This window comes from Leptopilina heterotoma, unplaced genomic scaffold (assembly GCF_015476425.1).
Source record: "Leptopilina heterotoma isolate Lh14 unplaced genomic scaffold, ASM1547642v1 Lhet_46, whole genome shotgun sequence".
Classification (NCBI taxonomy): domain Eukaryota; kingdom Metazoa; phylum Arthropoda; class Insecta; order Hymenoptera; family Figitidae; genus Leptopilina; species Leptopilina heterotoma.
This window is the reverse complement of record NW_025111092.1, coordinates 847,475-867,736: the sequence shown is the minus strand read 5'-3', so window position 1 is coordinate 867,736 and position 20,262 is coordinate 847,475. Positions and strand designations below refer to the sequence as shown.

The 20,262-nt window shown below is 23.3% G+C and overlaps 2 protein-coding genes across 3 annotated transcripts in view; one reads left to right on the top strand and one right to left on the bottom strand.

Moving 5' to 3' along the window:
* Positions 1–407: 407 nt before the first annotated feature.
* On the bottom strand, positions 408–12,191 carry LOC122507302 (class E basic helix-loop-helix protein 23). The gene is made up of 5 exons (XM_043619924.1): positions 11,434–12,191; positions 9,307–9,472; positions 7,796–8,034; positions 4,473–4,696; positions 408–1,097 (listed from the first exon to the last, which is right to left on the bottom strand). The coding sequence occupies exons 2-5, from the start codon at positions 9,436–9,438 to the stop codon at positions 865–867; spliced, it is 828 nt and encodes a 275-aa protein (XP_043475859.1). The 5' UTR covers positions 9,439–9,472; positions 11,434–12,191; the 3' UTR covers positions 408–864.
* LOC122507303 overlaps positions 7,952–20,262 on the top strand; it is a 174,297-nt gene continuing 161,986 nt past the window's right edge. For both annotated transcript variants that reach the window (XM_043619926.1, XM_043619925.1), the window contains exon 1: positions 7,952–8,055. In XM_043619926.1, coding sequence (XP_043475861.1) covers positions 8,023–8,055 — 33 coding nt within the window. In that variant the 5' untranslated portion in view covers positions 7,952–8,022. The remainder of the gene's footprint in view (positions 8,056–20,262) is intronic.

Here is a 20,262-nt window from a genome sequence, read left to right as displayed (position 1 = left end):
ATAAAAATATTTAAGTATTGAAAAATTTATTAAAGTATTTATTTTCTATTTATTGCAAAAAGTATTTTTCTATTAATATAAAAATAAATATAAAAATAAAACTGTAAAAAGAATAATAAATAAATTAATAGAATTTTTCTTTAATAAAATAAGTTCTCGTATATAAAAAGTTACTTTTGTAAATTTTTTTCATTAAGTTTCAAAGTTTCACTAATAAATAATGTCCTGTAATAGTAAATTTTCGTTATAGAAAATTTTCATGTAATAAATTTTCTTCCATAAAAAAGCTTCCTGTAATAGGAATTTTTATTAATAAAAACTCTTCAGTTAATAAAGTTTCATTAATAAATAATTTTATGGAATAAATTTCCACTATAAAAAAATTGTCTCAAGTAAATTTTTCTTAATAAAAATTTCCTTTAATAAATTTTCATTAATAAAACCATTTTTTTCAATTTTTCGCCAATAAAAACTTTTCTTTGATAACTAAATTTTCGCCAATAAAGACATTTTTTGGAATTAAATTTTTGTTAATAAAAATATTCTTCTAGTTAATAAAGTTCCTTTAGTAAAAAAATCATTTTTGTGTCCTCACTCGCATTGGAAAATTTTGATTGATTCAGATTAAGAGAAAATACTTTCAAAAGTTTGATTCATTTTTTTTTCGCGAGCAGACTTGAACGCGAAAGCGTTTCAAGAAACTGCTCTTTTCACTTACAAGCTAAATGACTAGAATTTTCACTCGTCGCAGAGTCAGAAGACTTTTGCGAATTCTTTTTAAATATATTATAATATATATCTATATACTTTGCTTTGGTATGAATAAAGAAAAAGAAAAAGAAAAAGAAAAAAAAACTAATTTTCTTATGATGCTTCAGTATTTTTAATTGAATCATCAATAGGAAGACCGATTGATGTGGGTGCCTGTTGTTGGCTTCCTGAGACAAGTCCTTGCATCTCGGTAACACCTTGAAAAAGTTTTCCCGGAAATCCATGTAGTAGATCGTATGATACAGGGGTTGATGGCAATGCTGTTGTGTGTGCATGTGGTGATTGAAGTACCGTTATTACTCTTCTTAGTTCTTCGAGAGCATTTCCTAAAAGAGAGCGAGAGAAAAAGAGATTGTAAAATCTAATTATCTATATATATATATAGGACACACATCCATTAGTTTGAATTACATTTTTTTCCCCTGCATTCTAAAAAGAAAAAGCTTTTATTTTTCAATGCAGAAAAATGCTGAAATGAATCTTTATGTTTTTCTGTTGTCAAATAACAAAACGCTTGGTTGTCGGACTTTTTTAGGATTTGATTTATGTTTACAGGTTTTATTTTTGGTTTGTTTTGATTTTTATAGAGAGATTGCCGGGAAACTATTTCGTAAATTGTACTTTATTTTATTATTCTGAAGAAAAGTATTTTGCAAAATTCGCTTTTAATTCTGTTTTATTTTCAAGTGAAAAATTGTTTTGTAATTAAATAATTTTTTCTGAATTTGAACTAAAACAATTGTTAATATCTTCTTTGTCTTAATCATCAGCACTGCATGAAATTTAAGACAAACTGGAGTTTTAGGGGTATAAACCACCCTTAACAATTTATTGATGTGACTTTTGATTATTCTAAGAATAATTCAAACAATTATTCTATAAAATCGAGTGTAGATGAAAATAGGAGTCGCTAATTTTAAATCTGTGATCAGCTTTTAAAAGTTCGAAATGGCGGTTCAATTCTGAAATAGTTGTTACATTCTCATCAAAAATGAGAAGGTCTTGGATTTTTCTTTAAATTTGTGTCTAAAATGATAGGTTTTTATGAATCCTTGTATAGAAAGTGTTTTTGAGGTCACTGAGTACAAATTTGAAGTCTGTTTTTAAAAATGTTACCTGGCGGATCCTATATAGCGGATTAATTTTGATAAAATTAATTGTTTTGTCAAAAAACGTTAAAATTTTGCACGAAAATATCTGGTTTGATTTATTAAAAAATAGTACCTATAGTCGCTATTTTGAATTGATATAAAGATTTAGAAAATTCCATCATTTTAGAAACAGTTTGTTATTAATTTATTCAAAATTGAACCGCCATGTTGAATCCGCCATTTAAAATTTTTAAAAACTGATCAGACTTCAAATTAAGGACTTCTATTTCCCTTTACACCCAGTTTTAGAATTATTTTCATTTTTATATTTTCATGTTTTAAAATAATATTATCTTGTATAAAAACAAAATTTTTTTGCAAAATAAAATTTCTGTTCTAAAAATAAGATACTATATTGGCTTTAAAATCGCTTTTTTTGATTAAAAGGAGATTTATGGTTCTAAAATAAGTTTTTATGGTTTAAATTTTAAAATAGGACTATCTGCACAGTTTTTCTGATATTCTCAAATTGAGACGATTATGTCATCAAAACATTGCATCTCAATAATTTTTATACATTTTTTATCTTAATTTAATATTTTTAGAAAAACTGTATGTCTGAAAATGAGATTTTATTGACTGAAAACTACATTACGTCTTAAAATAAAATTTCAGTTTAAGAAAATTTTCCTTTCCATAAATCATGATCCCAACAAAACATCTTTGATGCAAAAAATTCCGCCAAAAGTAAAAGTTTTTTTAATTGTCCAAACAATTAGTGAAATAAAAGTTTACGAAGTAAAATTTATAACTAAAGTTTTCATATTGATTGATTTTATTAATTAATTACTAATTACATTTCCGAATTTAGTCAATGTTTCACGTTATTATTTTAAATTGTAACAAATATGAATTTTAATTTCATGATTAACATATGGGGCAATCCAGGCTAAGTCGGACATCATTTTGCTTTTGCATCTCAAATTTTTTTTAAACATTTTTTTTTCTTTTAGTACTCTTTGAAATGAGCTACCTTGATTTTTTCAAATTTTTTCATAAAGCGGTTCAAGAGATACAGATTTTTGAAAAATGACGTTTTTTACGTAAATTTTTTTTAAATGCTTATAACTCGATGATCAAAAATTGATCAAATTTGACGTTTTTATAATGAAAAGTTTTGTTTTCACGCATAGTTGTTAATAAAAATATTTTTAAAGAATTTAAAAATAATTTACGATAAGATTTTAAAATTTTTAAAATAAAATAAATTCTAACTTATAATTGATGAAAGCATTGACGCCAAGATTTTAAAGTTGCCTTAAATAGAAATTGTTTATTACTCTCTAAATTTGAATTAGTAAAAATGTTTACTAATTTGAATTAGTGACTGACTTTTTGCTTTTGAAATAGTAAACTTCACTAATAAATAGTAACTTTTACTACATAATTTATTAGTAAAATTTACTAATTCAAAAGCAAAAAGTCAGTCACTAATTAAAATTAGTAAACATTTTTACTAATTCAAATTTAGAGAGTAAGACGGATAAAATTTGATTTAATTTTTTGCTCATGTTAATCATGAAATTAAATTACAAAGTTGTTAAAATTCAAAATATAATTTACTCGAGTTATTCGATTTTATCTATATAAGCAGGATATTTTGATATATTCTTCGTGGTTTATACTTGGCGTCGAATCTTGATTATTATTTGTTCTAATCAGAATTTATTAACTTAAAATGAGTCTCTCTTGTCTAAAAAGAAAATGATTCTCCTTTAAACACTATTTCATGTGCTAATAATGAAATTTTTGTCTTAAAATAAAAGTTTCTTTTCTAAAATAAGAATTTATGATATAAACTAAATTTTTTTATTTTAAAATAAAATTATATTGACTTTGAATAAGATTTTCTTGTTTAAAAAAAAAGAAATAAATTATCTTGTATTGTATTTTAGAATCTGTTGTCTTAAAATAGAATTTTTTTCCCCTAAACTAAGATTTCATGTCTTAAAATGAGATTTTTCTTTGAATATATGATTTTATTGACTTTCAATAAGATTTTCTTGTTTCAAACTAAGATTATCTTGTATTAAAATAAGATTTTATCTTGAAACAAGATTTTTTGTCCTAAAATAAGATTTAAAATAACATATTATTGGGTATCTTAAAATGAAATTTTTTGTCTAAAACATGATTTTACTGACCCACAATAAGATTTTATCTTAAAATGAGATATTTTGTCCAAAAATAAGATTTTATTCGGGAATAAAATATTTTCTTGTTTTAAAAAAAGATGGAAAATTTTGAAGACTGTCAATGCTGAATTTTCGTAATTGATTTAGAAGGATTTTACATGTAAGCAGACACTGCTGAATGTAAAACTGTTTTTAAATTAAGAATTTCTTTTTCACTGTGTATTTATGTGTCAAAATAGAATTTTTTGTCTTAAAATAATATTTCTTTTACTAAGATAATATTTTTAAGTGTTTAAAATAAGATTTCTTGTCTTAAACTAAGATTTCTTATTGTTAAAAATAAGATTACCTGCATCACAAAATATAACTTTCTTATCTTGAGATGAAATTAAAATTTTGTTTTCTTTTGCCATACCTTGCATGAGAATATAATTTTTTGCCAAGAGAAGTGTTGCTATTTTCGATAGTTTTCTAACGGACGGACTATGAGCGTAGGGAATAACAGATCGTAATTCATCCAGTGCATCATTCAAATCGTGCATTCTTCTACGTTCTCTGGCATTTATATTCAATCTCACACTTTTTCCCTGACGAGCTGTTTTCGATTTTGATGGGCAATTCAGTCTTGAAGTCTCAGGTCTATTAAGCAAAAAAAATACAGACAATATTAAATTATCCTTCATTTTCACTACTATCGAAAAAAAAATTATTTCATTTATTTTCAATTGTAAACTTTTTAATATTATATCCCACGTGAAAAATTTCCCGATAATGGTTTCGGGAATTTCCCCTAGAATTTTTTTGATTTAATTTTCACTGCCGGGAATTTCACGGTATCATTCCCAGGAACTTTTTCACATGGGATTGTTATTTATGTATTATTGATAATTTGAAGTTACTTTAAATGAATTTAGAATTAGGATTTATAGAAAGTGTAAATTTTGGAATACTATGCAGGTAGCTGAAGTGGTAAGAGCACTGCACTGGTTACGAAATGTAGTCTCGGGTTCGATTCCTACCAAGGGGGAGAAAAATTAATTTTTCACGAAAAACATAAAAAGAAATTTCCAATAGTATTTTTAAATTCTTTTCACAAAATTTTCACTTTCGTCTTGTTATATTTTTATTTTCACTTTAATTTTGACAGATTTTTACTTTTACATTTATTTTCACTTTAATTGATTGTTTTTCACTTTTTGTTTTCACTGTCACTTTGCTAGCTATTTATTTGTGCTCTTACTTTTGTTTTTACTTTTAGCTTGATGAATTTTTATTTTCACTTTTGATAGAAAGTATGAAAATAAAAATTTGTTAAACAGAAAGTGAAAATAAAGATCAGAAAAGTGAAACGGAAAGGGAAAATAAAAATTTTTTAAAGTGAAAATTAAAATTAACAGGGCTCGAACTAGGTCCGTAAATTTGCTTGAAGTCCGTAAAAGTCCGTTTTTTTTTATTCAAAATTTCAATTATCTTTAAAAGTAATTAAATTCTTCTCCGAAATTCAATTATTTTTAAAAATTTAAATAAAATTCTTGGCAAAATTTCAATTATTTTCAAAAATTTTCCTCACTCAATGGTTTTTAATATTGACTATTTTAATTAAATTGTCCAAAAGAATTCAATTATTTAAAAAAAATTTTCGGTAAAAAAGACGTTCTGTAAAATGGATTCGGTAAAATGTATTGTAATCAAAATTTCATAGGAATTTAATTGTTTACAAATTTTTTATAAATTTCTTCGCAATCATTCAAATATTTTCATAAATAATAAAATTTCCACATGGATTCAATTATTTTTGTAAATAATAAAATTCTTTTTAGAAATTCAATTATTTTCAAAATTAATAAAACTCATCGCAGAATTTCAATTATTTTTAATATTTTAATCGAATTCCTCGAAAAATGTAATTATTCTTAAAAATTTTATTAAAAATTTGTCAAAAGAATTCAATTATTTAAAAATCCATTGATAAAATTCTTTATAAGAATTTAATTTTAAGAAATATGCAATCATTCAATAAATTATTTTTTTGTATTTAAATAATTGAGTTCTAGTAGAATTTTCTAATAAAAATTGAGTTAAAAATGGATTTTAGTTAAAATTTGAGATTATAATAATTGAATATTAAAAGCATTAGAGTGTTAATTTTTAGGAATAATTGAATTTTGAAAAGGTTTCAAATTAAAATCTTTGAAAATCTGAATTTTTCATATTTTTAACTAACAATTCTGTGGAATTAATTTTTTTTGGGAAAGTTTAATTGCGGATTTTTTTTTGAAACTATTTCAAGTTCTTATTTCCTAATATATGTATTTAATTGAAGAATTTACGAATAAATAAATTTTGTAAAATTGAATAATTGTAAACAAATAAATTTGAAAATTCTCAAAGAACTTTTTCAAAAATTATTAAAAATAATGCATTTAAAAAAGAATTTTAGTTAAAAACACGGAAAAAAATTTTATTTTGGAAAAGTTACAAATTATTGAAGAAATTCAATTATTTTTCAAGAGTAATAAAAATTCTTCTTAGGTTTTCAATTATTTTCACAAATAATAAAATTCATCGCAGAATTTCAAATTATTTTTTATACGCAATTTTAATCAAATTTCTCGAAAAATGTAATTATTCTTAAAAATGTTATTAAAATTCGTCGAAAAAATTCAATTATATAAAAATTTATTAATAAAATTCTTTATGGGGGAATTGAATTTTAAGAAACATTTAATTGTTCAATAAATTATTTATTTTTACATTTAAATAATTGAATTCTAGTAGAATTTTCTAATAAAACTTAATTTAAAAATGAATTTATATTAAAATTTTAGATAATAATTGAATATTATAAGCAATTTAGCGTGAATTTTTAGAAATAACTGAATTTTGAAATTAATTTTTTTGAAAAAGTTTAATTGAGTTTTTTTATACTATTTGAAGTTTTTATTTTCTAATATTTATTTAATTAAATAATTTACGAATAATTGAAATTTCTTAAATTGAATATTGTTAACAAATGGATTTGAAAATTGTCAAAGAACTTTTTCGAAAAGTATTGAAAATAATCGATTTAAGGAAGAATTTTAGTTGTTAACTAAAATTCTTCTTTTCAAGAATTCTTGAAAATAATAATTGAATTGATAATGATTTTATCATTCGGTCATCTTTAATTATTATGAAACATGAAGAAACCGATCACTCCGAGTTGAAGACTCGGAGTTATCGATATCTTCATGTTTTATAGAATTATGGAAAATTTAATTTGTAGTTGTAGATAAAATGTTCTCTTATCTGACTCGGACTGGTATTATATTTTTGACAGTATAATTGGTCCGTAAAGTTCGTATTTTTAAATATTTTCACTGGTTTGAACCCTGAACTAAGAATTTATGAAAGTGAAAATGAAATTGAAAATAAAAATATATCTTTCAAAGTGATAGTGAAAATGAAAGTCAAAGTAGAAATGAAATTACATAATCGACCCTCTGTATCATCATTTTGAATGATCGTGAAAAATACAAAAAAAAAATTAACAGCAAAAAGAAATAAATAAAACAATGAAAGTTAAATATTAAGTAGAAGAAAAATGATGAATATATTTTCTACACTTTTCAAAAAAATTAAATTTTCTGATCATTTAATTGAAAATTCGATTAAAGAAATTGATTTCCGACTACAGTGAGTATTACTTTTATTATTGTTAATTTAATGTGAATCAATAATAATTAATTGCAGAATCACCTCTCTTGGTCTGGTTTATTTTCATCGGACAGTGCATTAGACGATGTTTGCGGTTGTGGTTGTTGCTGAAAATAGAAACCTCCGAGTCCTACGGCACCTAAAGGAGTTCTTCTTCCTGGTGCACTTTGTGAATGTTCCGAAGGCGAATAACTAACTGGTGGTCCGGATACTCCCGGATGAGGAATTCCCACTGGATTGAAATTCATCGAACCTATCGATTCTCCTGAATGGGCCGGCAACTACACCAAATGCAGATAAATGTAAGTAATTTTACTAACTACTACAACCATTTTTTACACACCATACTTTTTAACAATTTTTTCATCTCAGTCAACTATTTTATAAATAAGTTACAAATGTCACTTATTTTGTTAAAAAAAGTTAAAATATTGGAGATCATAAAAATATAGCAAATTAAAGTGAAATCAAAATTGAAATTCATTTATATAATTGTCAAAGTCTCTAGATTTAATGTACTAAATTTTGAAATGAAAAATACTATCAAAAGTGCCATAAAATGTTCGTAATAACATTTTTTTAATAATAAAATAGTGGTTTAATTTCTCCACCTGAGAACGTCATGGTCACCGCTAGATGTCAGTTAATTTGCCAAAACCAGATTCCACGCCACCTAGTGATGATCTTGACGTTCTCAAATGGAGAAATTAAACCACTATTTTATTATTAAAAAAAATGTTATTACGAAAATTTTATGGCACTTTTGATACTATTTTTCATTTCAAAATTTAGTCCGAAGCCTGTACAGATTAATATTTATTATTCTTCTTATCATTATGTCAAGAGAAGAGGGACATTTGTCTCACAACCTAATAGAAAATTATTTGATACAAATAAATTTTTTTCCTCCCAAAGAAAATTTATTTAATACAAACAAATGTTATTTCCTCTCAAGAAAATTTATTTCATACAAATAAATTTTACTTCTTCACAAAGAAAATTTATTTGTGACAAATAAAATGGTTATTAGGGTGTGAGAAAAATATAATATACATTTCTTTAACACAAAGACTTTACAATAAATTTGGTTCAAAATAAACTTTTCTTTGTGTGCAATAATATTAATATTAAATTTATATTGTCAGTAATAAATGAATAACAATTATATTGTTAATAATAATATAATTTTGTTTAATATTATAATAAATTATTATTTATAAAAGAATTTTTATTTTTTCGTAAGTTTGTACACTGAATTGAAAAAAAATTGTTTGATTCAAATAATTACTTGATTTTTGTTAAATAAATATTTACTTGAATTAAATAATTTTTACTTAAATCAAAAACATTTTTTCAGTGTATATACTGTTTAAATAAATCAATTATAATTTATAATAATATTCTTTTTACTATTATTATTATTATTATTATTATTATTATTGCTTATACTATTTTCTATTTTTTCGCATTTTTTCTTTTTCCGATTTTCTGGTGATATTTGGAAAACAGTTTTGAAATATTTTCAATTTTTTTGAATGTAAATATTGTCTTACTTCATTGCGATGCTCCCAAGCCCAAGTAGGATGGGAAGTTGATCGTTGCCAAGGTTGTAAATGTACTTCCGGTAAAACCTCTCGTTTGTCATCTTCTTCCCCAGAACTACTTTCGCCGTCATAGGATCTCATTTTCCGAATTTTTTTTTCCGCCAATTTGAAATGTCTGCAAGGGAAATAAATAGTAGTTGCATTTTTTCAATATTCATATTACTGCATTTCCATGAGATATATAAATGTATTTTTTTTATTCAATTCATTAATTTCTTATTCATATTTATATTAAAAATAAAAATTTTTATTTGATATTATTTTTTCTTATTTTTTTATTCTTCTTTTCTTTATGCAATTTTTTTTTTGAGTTTTTACAACTTTTCCATGGAAAATATTTACTTTTTATTTTTTTAATTCAATTCTTTAATTTTTTATTCGCATTTTTATCATAAAAAGTAAATTCTCGATTTGTTATACTTTGTTGAATTAATGCGGTAATAAAAATATACAGTTGAGAGAAAGTAATTTACGGGAAATATTTTTTATGGTAAAGCTTTCTTTCTTATTTCGAAAATAATATTTAGAAATAAATATTTTTCTTCGTTCTTCTCAAGTTCAAGACAAATTATTTTTCTTAAAAGCTAAAAATATTTTCTTGCAAACAATATTTTTTTGCAAAGAGTAAAATTTGGACAAGAAAGTCAAAAAGAAACTTCTGCAAAATTTCGTTGGCTTTTAAAAAAAAATTATAGACAAAAACTTTTTTTTAATTAAGAGAAAAAAATATCTACCCACCTATTTTTTTTGTGATACATTTTTTTCGACACTTTCTATTCCAAATATTGTTTTTGTTTATAATATTCAAAGAAATCACAAATTTTGTTTTTGAATTAATCAAATTTTTTACTATTTAATAAATTATTTTTCGATTTTACGAGGTAAAAATTTGTTTCCTTTAAAAAATTAAAAATTTTGTTTTTGTGGTATAAAAATTAAAATTTCAATCTTTACTAATGACTGATTTCAATTTTTAATAGCAAAATAATATTTCAATTTTTAATAGAAAACAATTTTTATTATTCAAATAAAAAAAACCTATTCTCTATAGTTAAAGTAAGGGAAAAAATTATTTTTTATAGTTGAAAGGAAAAAATTATTGAAAACAGTTTTGTTTTCAATTTGAAATTAGTTTACCCTATTCAAAAATCTGTAATAATAAAATTATTTTTTCCTTACTTTAGAAACATTTTTTCGTTGCTCTTGAATATTTCGCAAAAAAAATGATTTCTATTTTTAATAGCGAATAATATTTTTATTTACCATGTGAATACTTTTTATAATATTTAGTATTATTTATTGAAACAAAACATATTATTCTTTACAGTTAAACGGGGAAAAATTATGTTTCACAGCCGAGAGGAGAAAGTAATTAAAAACCGTTTTTACTTTAATTTATAATTAAAAAAATTAACGCACTATAAATTTTTTTTTTAATAATTAAATTATTTTTTTGCTTCTTCAAAAACATTTTTTCGTATAAATATATTTTACAGAAGAATTATTTCTATTTTTAATTGCGAATGATATTTGTATTTTTTATAGCGAAGAGCGAACACTTTTTATAATTTATTATTGAAGCAAAAAATAATTGTTCTCTGAAGTTAAAAGGGAAAAATTATAATTTATATCCGGAAAAAAAACTAAAAAACGTTTTATTTTTAATTTGAAATAAAAAATTGTCACCATTAGAATAACAGTTTAATAATTTATTTATTTTTTCACTTCTTAATAAAAACATTTTTTCGTTTCAATCAAATATTTATCAAAAAAAATTATTTCTTTTCTTAATAGCTAATAATATTTATTAATTAAATAAAAATTAAAATAATAATATTTATTAAATATACAAAAAAAAAAAATTATTCTTTATTGTTAAAAGCAAAAAATTCTTTTTTATAGTTGAAAGGCAAGAAAAAAAACTTTAAAAAACGTTTTATTTTGAATTTAAAATGAAAAAATTGTCACTATTAATAAAAACGCGAGAGATGACGCGATTGAATCTGCCATTTCAAGGACAAAAGCTCTTCATTCTATCAAAGAGAAAGGAGGATCGATAACCAGGATATCACTTACCGATTTAATCAAGAGAATTTTCACTATGGAGAGACAGTATTTCAGACTCTGTCTCTCCCTCTCTCTCTCTCTCTATTTCTCTCGGCGTTTAAATAATATATCAGCACAACTTTTTACGCACGAGTGTAACGTAAGACAATATCATGTCTTGCTACTTAGCGCACACTTGCTTTAAACCGATTAGACACTAATTGGATAGCCTGCACCTCTTCAATTGTTCTCAAAACCACCACCCCTCCCTCCCCCCCTATGTACACACACACCACACTAAAAAGCCGAAGCACGTGTTACTTACATGCGCACACACTCACGAATAATTGATAAAGCTCGGTCAACGAATCACGGCCATTTTATTTACACCCCCCTTTTAATACCTTTTGACAACATGTACTTTGAAAAAGAAAAAAATATACTCTCTCTCTCTCTCTCACTCTCTGTTTTAGGGGAAGACAAATTTAAATTTAAATTTTTTCATTCTTTATCAATTATTTTCAATTTTTTTTTCTTCTTTCTTTCTTTACTTTATTTTAGTCTTTATTTTTCTTTTTTGTTAAATAATTAATTATTCGTGAAATTGTTATTTTATCGGTGAAAATAATTGTTGGGGGATTATTATTTCGTGAGAGCAGGAGAGAAACACGCGCACGCATGTGTATTGTTTGCGGTTGTGTCCTGCGCTTTTCGAATCTCAAATAACAACCCTCATTTTAGTGTGGGGTTGTTAACGGAAGATTGCGCTGGTAGCGCTGGGGGATGCTGTGCTGGACCATCGACTGGCGGTCTCTGGCGTTAGATGTATCAAGTTTAAAATAGGGGAACGCTCGTTTTATAATTGATATTTTTTTTTTTTTTTTGCAAATTAAAAGTATATCTTCTTTTTGGCACTGAAATAATTATTTAGAATAATAAATATTATTGTGAATTTTTATTTGTGATTTTAATATTTTTTTTTTTTTGCAAAATAAGAACGAATTATTTTTGTCGATAAAATAATTATTTACTTGTAATAAAATTATTGTTATTCTAATTTTTGTTAATTAATTTTAACTTTTTTTTGGCAAAATAAAAGTATATTTTCTTTATTGCTAAAATAGTTATAATATTTATATAATAATAAATATTATTGTGAATAAGAATTATTTTTAATTATTTTGCAAAATTAGAGAGAAATATTTTTTTATCGATAAAATAATTTTTTACAGCAGGAAATATTATTGTTAATTGTTATTATTTTTTACGGTAAAGTAATTATTTACGGTAATTCTTAATTAATATTAATTTTAATTTATTTTTTGACAGAATAAAGGTACATTTTTTGTTACCAAAATTTATTCATTTATAATGAAATTAATTATAATTTTTTAATATATATTTAATTAATTATTAAAAGTAATGGATTTACAAAAGAATATTAAGTTAAAATTTTTTAGTTAAAATCACCAAAAAAATTGAATTTTAGAGAAATTACAAATGATTGTAGAAATTCAATTATTTTTAAAGTAATAAAATTCTTCGCAGAAGAATTAAAATTTTTCCAATAATAGTTATTTCAATTTTTGATAACATTTATAATATAATTATGAATTATTATTTAACAATTATTCAATTATGTTCAAAAATTTAAAAAACTTCTTGTCAAAACTTCAATTATATTTATAAATAATAAAATTCTTCTCCAAAATTTAATATTTTCAAAAACTAATAAAATTAGGTATTATTGGTAAAATTTCAATTATTTTCAAAAATTTTCCTCAATTCAATGATTTTCAGTATCTATTTTTTAAATAAAGTTTTCTAAAAAGAATTCAATTATTTAAAAAAATTTAATAAAATTCTACGCAAATATTTAATTATTTTTATAAATATTAAAACTCAACGCAGAATTTCAATTATTATTCTGTAAAAAATTCGTTGAAAGAATTCAATTATTTAAAAATTTGTTGATAGAATTCTTTATAATATTACAATTGTAAGAAACATTCAATTATTCAATAAATTATTTATTTTTGTATTTAAATAATATTGAATTCTCGTAGAATTTTCTAATAAAAATTTATTTAAAAATCAATTTCAATTAATGTTTTAGATAATAATTTAATATTAAATCTTTGAAAATCTGAATTTTTTATATTTTTAACTGACAATTCTGTAGAATTCATTTTTTTTTAATAAGTTTAATTAAATTGATTTTATTTGTCAAAGAAAAGCATATTATTTTTATTGTTAACATAATAATTTATAGTAATAAATTGTATTGCTAATTATTATTAATTTTCATTTTTGTTTACTAAAAATAAAAGAATTTTCTTTTTGTTTCTAAAATAACACAATAATAAATATTATTCTTCACTATTATTATTTTGATTCGTTTATGCGAAATGAAGTTGCACAATATTATTTTAGTCGCTAAAATAATTACACCATTATTGGTAATTATTACTGTGTTTACCTTGGCTGTATAGCTATATAATATTCACAAAATAATTATTTTCTTGATTTAAAAAAGCCCTGACTGCATAAAGTACCTACACTTTTTCTTGAAATCAAAAGAAATCTTGAGTTCAACGGAAACAAAAGTTTAATAATTTTAATAATTTCGTGAAAAATTTAATAATTAGTAATTTATTATCACTATTATTATAAAAATATAATGATTTATTTATTTAAACATAATTATATAATAAGTATTATTAGACTTATATTAATTATTAATAATCAGTTATATTTATAAATAATTAATTATTTATTATTTTAGTAACGACAACAGTAGGTATATTTTAATTTTGTCAAATAAAATGAAAATCAAATTTACCGCACTGTAAAAAATTATTTTATCGACAAACAATAGTTAAATTATGATTAATAATAATAATTTTTATAATTTATATTATAAAAAAGTTATTCTTTTCTACCTTATAGTAATGCAAAAATATTATTGATGTAGCGGGAAGGGGAGGGGGGGGGGAGTCAAATACATAAAGAGGCTGATTTTTCGTGAATTTTTTTGAAATGGGTAAAATTACTTAATTGGAATAAAACAATTCGTCATATTTCTTATCTATTTTATTATTTAACTAAACTAACTTTGAGATAAAAATATTGAAAATTAAAAAATTAACAGTAGTTTGGAATAAATGTTCCAATTTTCGCCTATTTTTTTTTTGGCGTCTTTTTGATAAAAAATCCTTTCACTAAGAAGAAATTTTTTTTACTTCAAAAATAAGTAGCCAACCAAAAAAATATGTTGGACTTAAACATATATTTTATAATTGAATTAAACGTAATGTTTATTGAATCAAACTTATTGTTATGTATTGAATCAAAATTATTATGTTTAATTAAAAAATAATTTTTGGTTGACTGTATAACAAAGATAATTTTATGTTTGATTCAAAAATATTTTTTTCTTAGTGTTCTTTAAAAAATTATTTTTAGAATATATTTTTTTATAATTTTGTTATATTATATTTTATTGTAATTTGCGAATGCGTGTAAATAATTATCGAATCTAAATTTTTCACGTTAGACCTGTGCTTCTTGTTCGGATATTATCCTTTATTTTCGATTTGTACCATTATGCACGACATATGGGCCAAAAGCCAAACAATGAAAAATCGGGGACTGCTTTTTGCCATTGACGTTATTATGCTCGTGGTCAGATTTACTATTGACTGGAATGTGTCAGCTGTCAACTTGCCTTAAGGCCATCCAAGAGAGAAACCCCCTTTAAAAAAAAAAAAAGAGTTGGCATCATTTCACTTTCATGTATGGAAAAAAGATATCGGGTTAATATTTTTAGAGAGATAAGAAAGAAAAGTTTAATACAGTAGATTGACTTCATTTATACCTAAGTAAATTTGCAATTTTTTAAAAAAAATTATTTTTCAAATTTATATTATTTATTTTGTCTTATTTTTCCTTTAATTTCACATTTTATTTTTTCTCTTTGGCAAAATTCAGTTTTGCCACTCTTTTGATTTATGGTAAAAAAAATAATTTTTTACAAGTAGGAATTAAAAATAGGTAAAAATTTATTTATTATTATTATCAACTTTTTGATGAAAGTGGCATACATTATAATAGCGATGCTTGCGCTGACATTGTATGTGTTGGTAGTCCAGGAAGTAGCGCCAATTCAAAGTTAGTGACCGGTGAGTCAACTAGGAAGAAATACATTATTATTAGTTCAGTAATTAATTTTTTTATTGTTCCATAGTTTAGGCCAAAAAATCCAAATTGCATCTTTTTTTTAAATTAAAATAATTTTGAAGACATTTTTTAATTTTCTCATCATATTAATTAATTTTTTCAGTAAAATTATTTTCGCGCTAAATTATTTAGTAAAATTAGAAGACAATAGTCAATCATTACACCCTTTCTCTTTAATTTCTGCAAATTTTGTAGCGCAAATTTTTTTTTAGTTCAGACAATGTTGAAAACTGCCAAAAAACTGTTTTTCCTTTGGATCGCCTTCAGAAAATTCAGCATAAAATTTAAATAGTTCACAGAAACATTTATTTTCTATAAAAAAAAATTTTGCTCTATCTGCACTAAAGCAATAATCAACAAAGAAAAAAATTTACAGAATTTTTTTCAAACAACAAAGAAAAAATATTTTTTTTGAGAAAAACACAAAGAGAAAATTACACCCTCCCGGCGAATTATATTTTTAAATTATATATGAAAATTTCGTAAATTTAAAATTAGAGAAAAAAACTCCCCCCTTTCCCTCTCTCTCGCTCTTGAATTTGCAAAATATTTCCGTTTTATTAAATCGTAATTCAACTGATTGAATGAATTATTCATTAATTCAGTGACGGTTTTCATTTTTGTGTTCAACATTGGTATCTACTTTAAATAAAAAATGTTGCAAAAAGGAAAAATTGATTTCCATGCACACCCGGGAATATTGATGTATGAAAATTTTCTTCTCTGCATTTAAAAATAAAAATTATAATATTTAATTATTAATTATATTATTGATTTATCTATATATATTGGCAAGAACAAAATATGTCGCGATGAAATAATTAAAATTTTTTATCCATGACAACATTCTTATGTATAAAATATAAGATGAAAAATATGATATAGCATTAAATATGCTTGCTCTCGCATTTTCCGTTTATAATAAACTTTGTATAGAAAATAACGATCCGCGACCCCATGGGAAAAGCTCTCGGTTTTTTATGGACATTATTATCACATAATTAAAGCTGTACAGAATTTTTAATTACATTTTCAATTACGTTTAAGATTAAACGGCTGGTTTATGCATTGTTATTTTGATCTTAAAATTATTTTTCAATTTTTTTTCTTAGAATTATTTTTTTTATAGTTTTAAAGTATTTTGTATCTAATTTTTTATATATAAATTTTTTTAATGGAATTTTGGTTAATATTTACACGCAAAAAAGCACAAAGGATATTGTTTATAGTAGGCTCTGTGACAAATAAATATTTTTGAGTCCAATAAATTATATTTGATTTAGAAAATGAATATTTTGTCTTTTGCTATAAAACAATTTAACATAAATTTCATTTGACATAAAATTTATATTTTAAATTTTATTTGACTTACAATTTATTTAACATAAATTTCATTTGATATAATAAAACTCAAAAACTCACGTCAAATTCCCATTTGACGTGAAACTCATTTGACATACATTTCATTTGACATGGTTTCCTTTGACATTTATTTTATTTAACATAAATTTCATTAGGCATAAAGTTCATTTGATATAAAAGACATTTAACATAATTCTCATTTCACATGAAATTCAATAGACATTTTCATTTGACATGAAATTCATTACACAGTTTTTCTAAGAATCTCAAATTGAGACAGTTTTGATACGTTTTTTCTCAATTTACATTTTTATGTTAAATGACTTTTATATGAAAGGAAATTTATGTCAAATGAGAATTATGTTAAATAAAGTTTATGTTTAATTAACTTCATGTCAAATAAATTTCATGTGAAATGAATTTTAAGACAAATGAAATTTATGTTAATTAAAATTTTTGTCACGTTATTTTTATGTCTAATGAAATTTATATTAAGGAATTTTCATGTCAAATGATTTTTATACCAAATTAAATTTATGTTAAATGAATCTTATGTGCAATGAAATTTATTTCAAATGAATTTCATGTTAAATGAAATTAATGTTAAAAATGAAATTTACGTTAAATGTTTTTTGTCAAGTAACTACTGTGTGAAATAAGGTTTCGTAAATATTCATGCGAAATATTCATAAAAAAATTGTCTATAATTACGAAAAAAAATTTATTTTACTTTTACAAGAATAAAATTTTGCGGATGAAAATTTGAATACTTTGAATAAAAAGAATATTTTGAAATAAAATATAATATTTTATTTATAAAAAATTTTATTCGTTTGGAAAAATTCATTAATAATATATATTCTCTATTAGTTATTTAAATAATTTTGAAAAATTCCTAACAACTTTTTTTAAAAAAGATATCATCATATTATTATAAAAGCAGGACAAATCTTTTAGGTCGCGATCCTAAAGCAAAGGGAAAACTAAAATTTCGTATTCACCCTTGTCGGAAAAGTGTATACGCTCCTTCCCTGAGGGCTCTTCATTTTCGTGATATCTATTCAAATGAGGACCCCGAAATTGTCAGTGTGTCGGTATAATCTAATTATAAAGTAAAACCTCATCAAAGGGTAGACATTTTTTATTATTTAACTCCCTAAGGATATATTTTTTTCGAGAAATGCTTCACAGTATTTTATTCTAGTAAATTTGGACTTATTGTAAAATTTTTTTAAATTTTGTAACTAACTAGAGAAAATTAAGGATGATTATTTAAAACATGATGTTAAATTATTTCCTCTCATGCATGTGCTGTTGACACAAAATGCTTCCATTTGTACCAAGTGCAGAGATATTCATCTCTATAAAGCGTTTAATTATAGAGATATGAGTTCAAAGGGATAAATGTTTAGTTATCGTTTACGAACGTACTGCGTGTACGGAAAAAATTTTTATACAAGCTTTAAAGGTATTTGGATTTTGAAAACAGCTATTTACCTGCTTGATCTTTTTGAAAAAATTTGAAAAACCTTTTTTTGCAAAGTGTATACTTTTGGATATAATTTCCATGAGAATTCAGTCATTTTTTGTTTTTCCCTTCCTTTATTTCTTTATTTAGTTTGTTATTCGTGTTTGTTGAAAAAAAGCAATTAATTCATCTGTAACTTTTGGTATGTAAATGTTAGTTTTCTAAGATAACTTAAATTTTAATGTTAAATTCAAACGGAACTCAGAATCGGTATTAGTTTTGCTTATCAAAATAATCCTTTTATGTGGATCATTATTAGCCCAAGTTTCCTCTTGGGTGAGTATAAGTTCTATTCTCTTGATTCTTCCGATTTGATTGAATATTTTAATTCTCTTTATGAGTTTAAGGATAATGAAAACTTTTATCAAATATTTATTCATTTTTATTCTTTAAAAGTCGTTTTGGTTTATTGCCCAAAAAAATAATTCGGCGAATTTTACAGAACCTAGACTAGCAGAAACAGACAGTCAAGAAATGGAGTTCTGTAATATGTGGTGAATAATACAGGATATACTTTAGAAGTTATAGAATAAATACTTAACATTTCTGAAGTTTATTCTGTATTATTCACCACATTTAACAGAACTTCGTTTCATGAATAGCTCACTCCAAAGAAGGCTTTCTCAAAATAATTAAACAGAATCAGGATATTCAGGATATCCTGTGAACTTCCTAAAGATATTCGGAAATTATGATCTCCAAAAGGTTCACACAGCACCGAAAGTTTTCTGAAAGTTAAAATTAACTTGACTGCCACCTTAGGAATCTTTAATTGCAAAGCTAATTAAACTGGAAGGAATTCTTTTAATCTCCATTGTTTTTCAGTGTTTGAGGCGAAAGTTGACAAAACATAACTTCAAAGGAAAAATCGAGTCGACTTTGACATCCTTTTAAACATACCTGGAATTGTTCCAATTAATGATTTTTGATGTTTTTCATTTTATATTTTATTATTTGCAAAGTGGAACTTAGAATGACAAAAACTTCTGTGAATTTTTGGCAATTTTTAGTATTTTTTGAGTAACAGCTACTGTTACACTGATTCAAATTAGATATGTATACCAAAAATTTTGATTTAAAAAGACAACTGAAGATATTTGTACATTAACAAGAATTATTTAACCAGAATTTTCTAATCATATTAACCACACATTTATAATTATTTTAAATAGAAATTATTCACAAAGATACATCTATATATTAACTTTTACCAAAATTATTTTTGACAGTTGTAACGTCCTCTTTCTCTAAGATGATATCAGTCTAAATTGATTAAAAATAAGGGACTTCATACTAAAATTCATAAATATTACCAAAATATTTGACATAAAATTCAATTAACAAAGTAACATTTGACATAAAATTTACTAGATATAAATTTTATTTCACATAAAATACATTTAATATAAAATTTATTTGACATATAACTCATTTAGAATAATTCCCATTTGATGTACCTGAGAGTCACTTAACATAATTTCCAGTTAACATAAAAATAACTTGACATTCATTTCAATTGCTATAAATTTCATTAGACATAAAATTCATTTGACCTGAAACTCGTTTAACATAAATGTTATTTGTCATATAAAATTCATTAGACATAAATTTAATTGGTCATAAAAATCATTTGACGTGAAATTCGTTTAACATAAATGTCATTTGATATAAAATTCGCGTGATACAAATTTTATTTTTACGTAAAATTTATTTGACATAAACTTCACTTG

Excerpts from the sequence above, each read along its gene's own strand:
- LOC122507302 (XM_043619924.1), bottom strand. The coding sequence starts at position 9,438 with ATGAGATCCTATGACGGCGAAAGTAGTTCTGGGGAAGAAGATGACAAA. Across the intron at positions 8,035-9,306 it reads CTTGGGAGCATCGCAATGAA|TTGCCGGCCCATTCAGGAGA; the intron begins GTAAGACAATAT and ends CATTTGGTGTAG. Across the intron at positions 1,098-4,472 it reads AAATTATATTCTCATGCAAG|GAAATGCTCTCGAAGAACTA; the intron begins GTATGGCAAAAG and ends GCTCTCTTTTAG.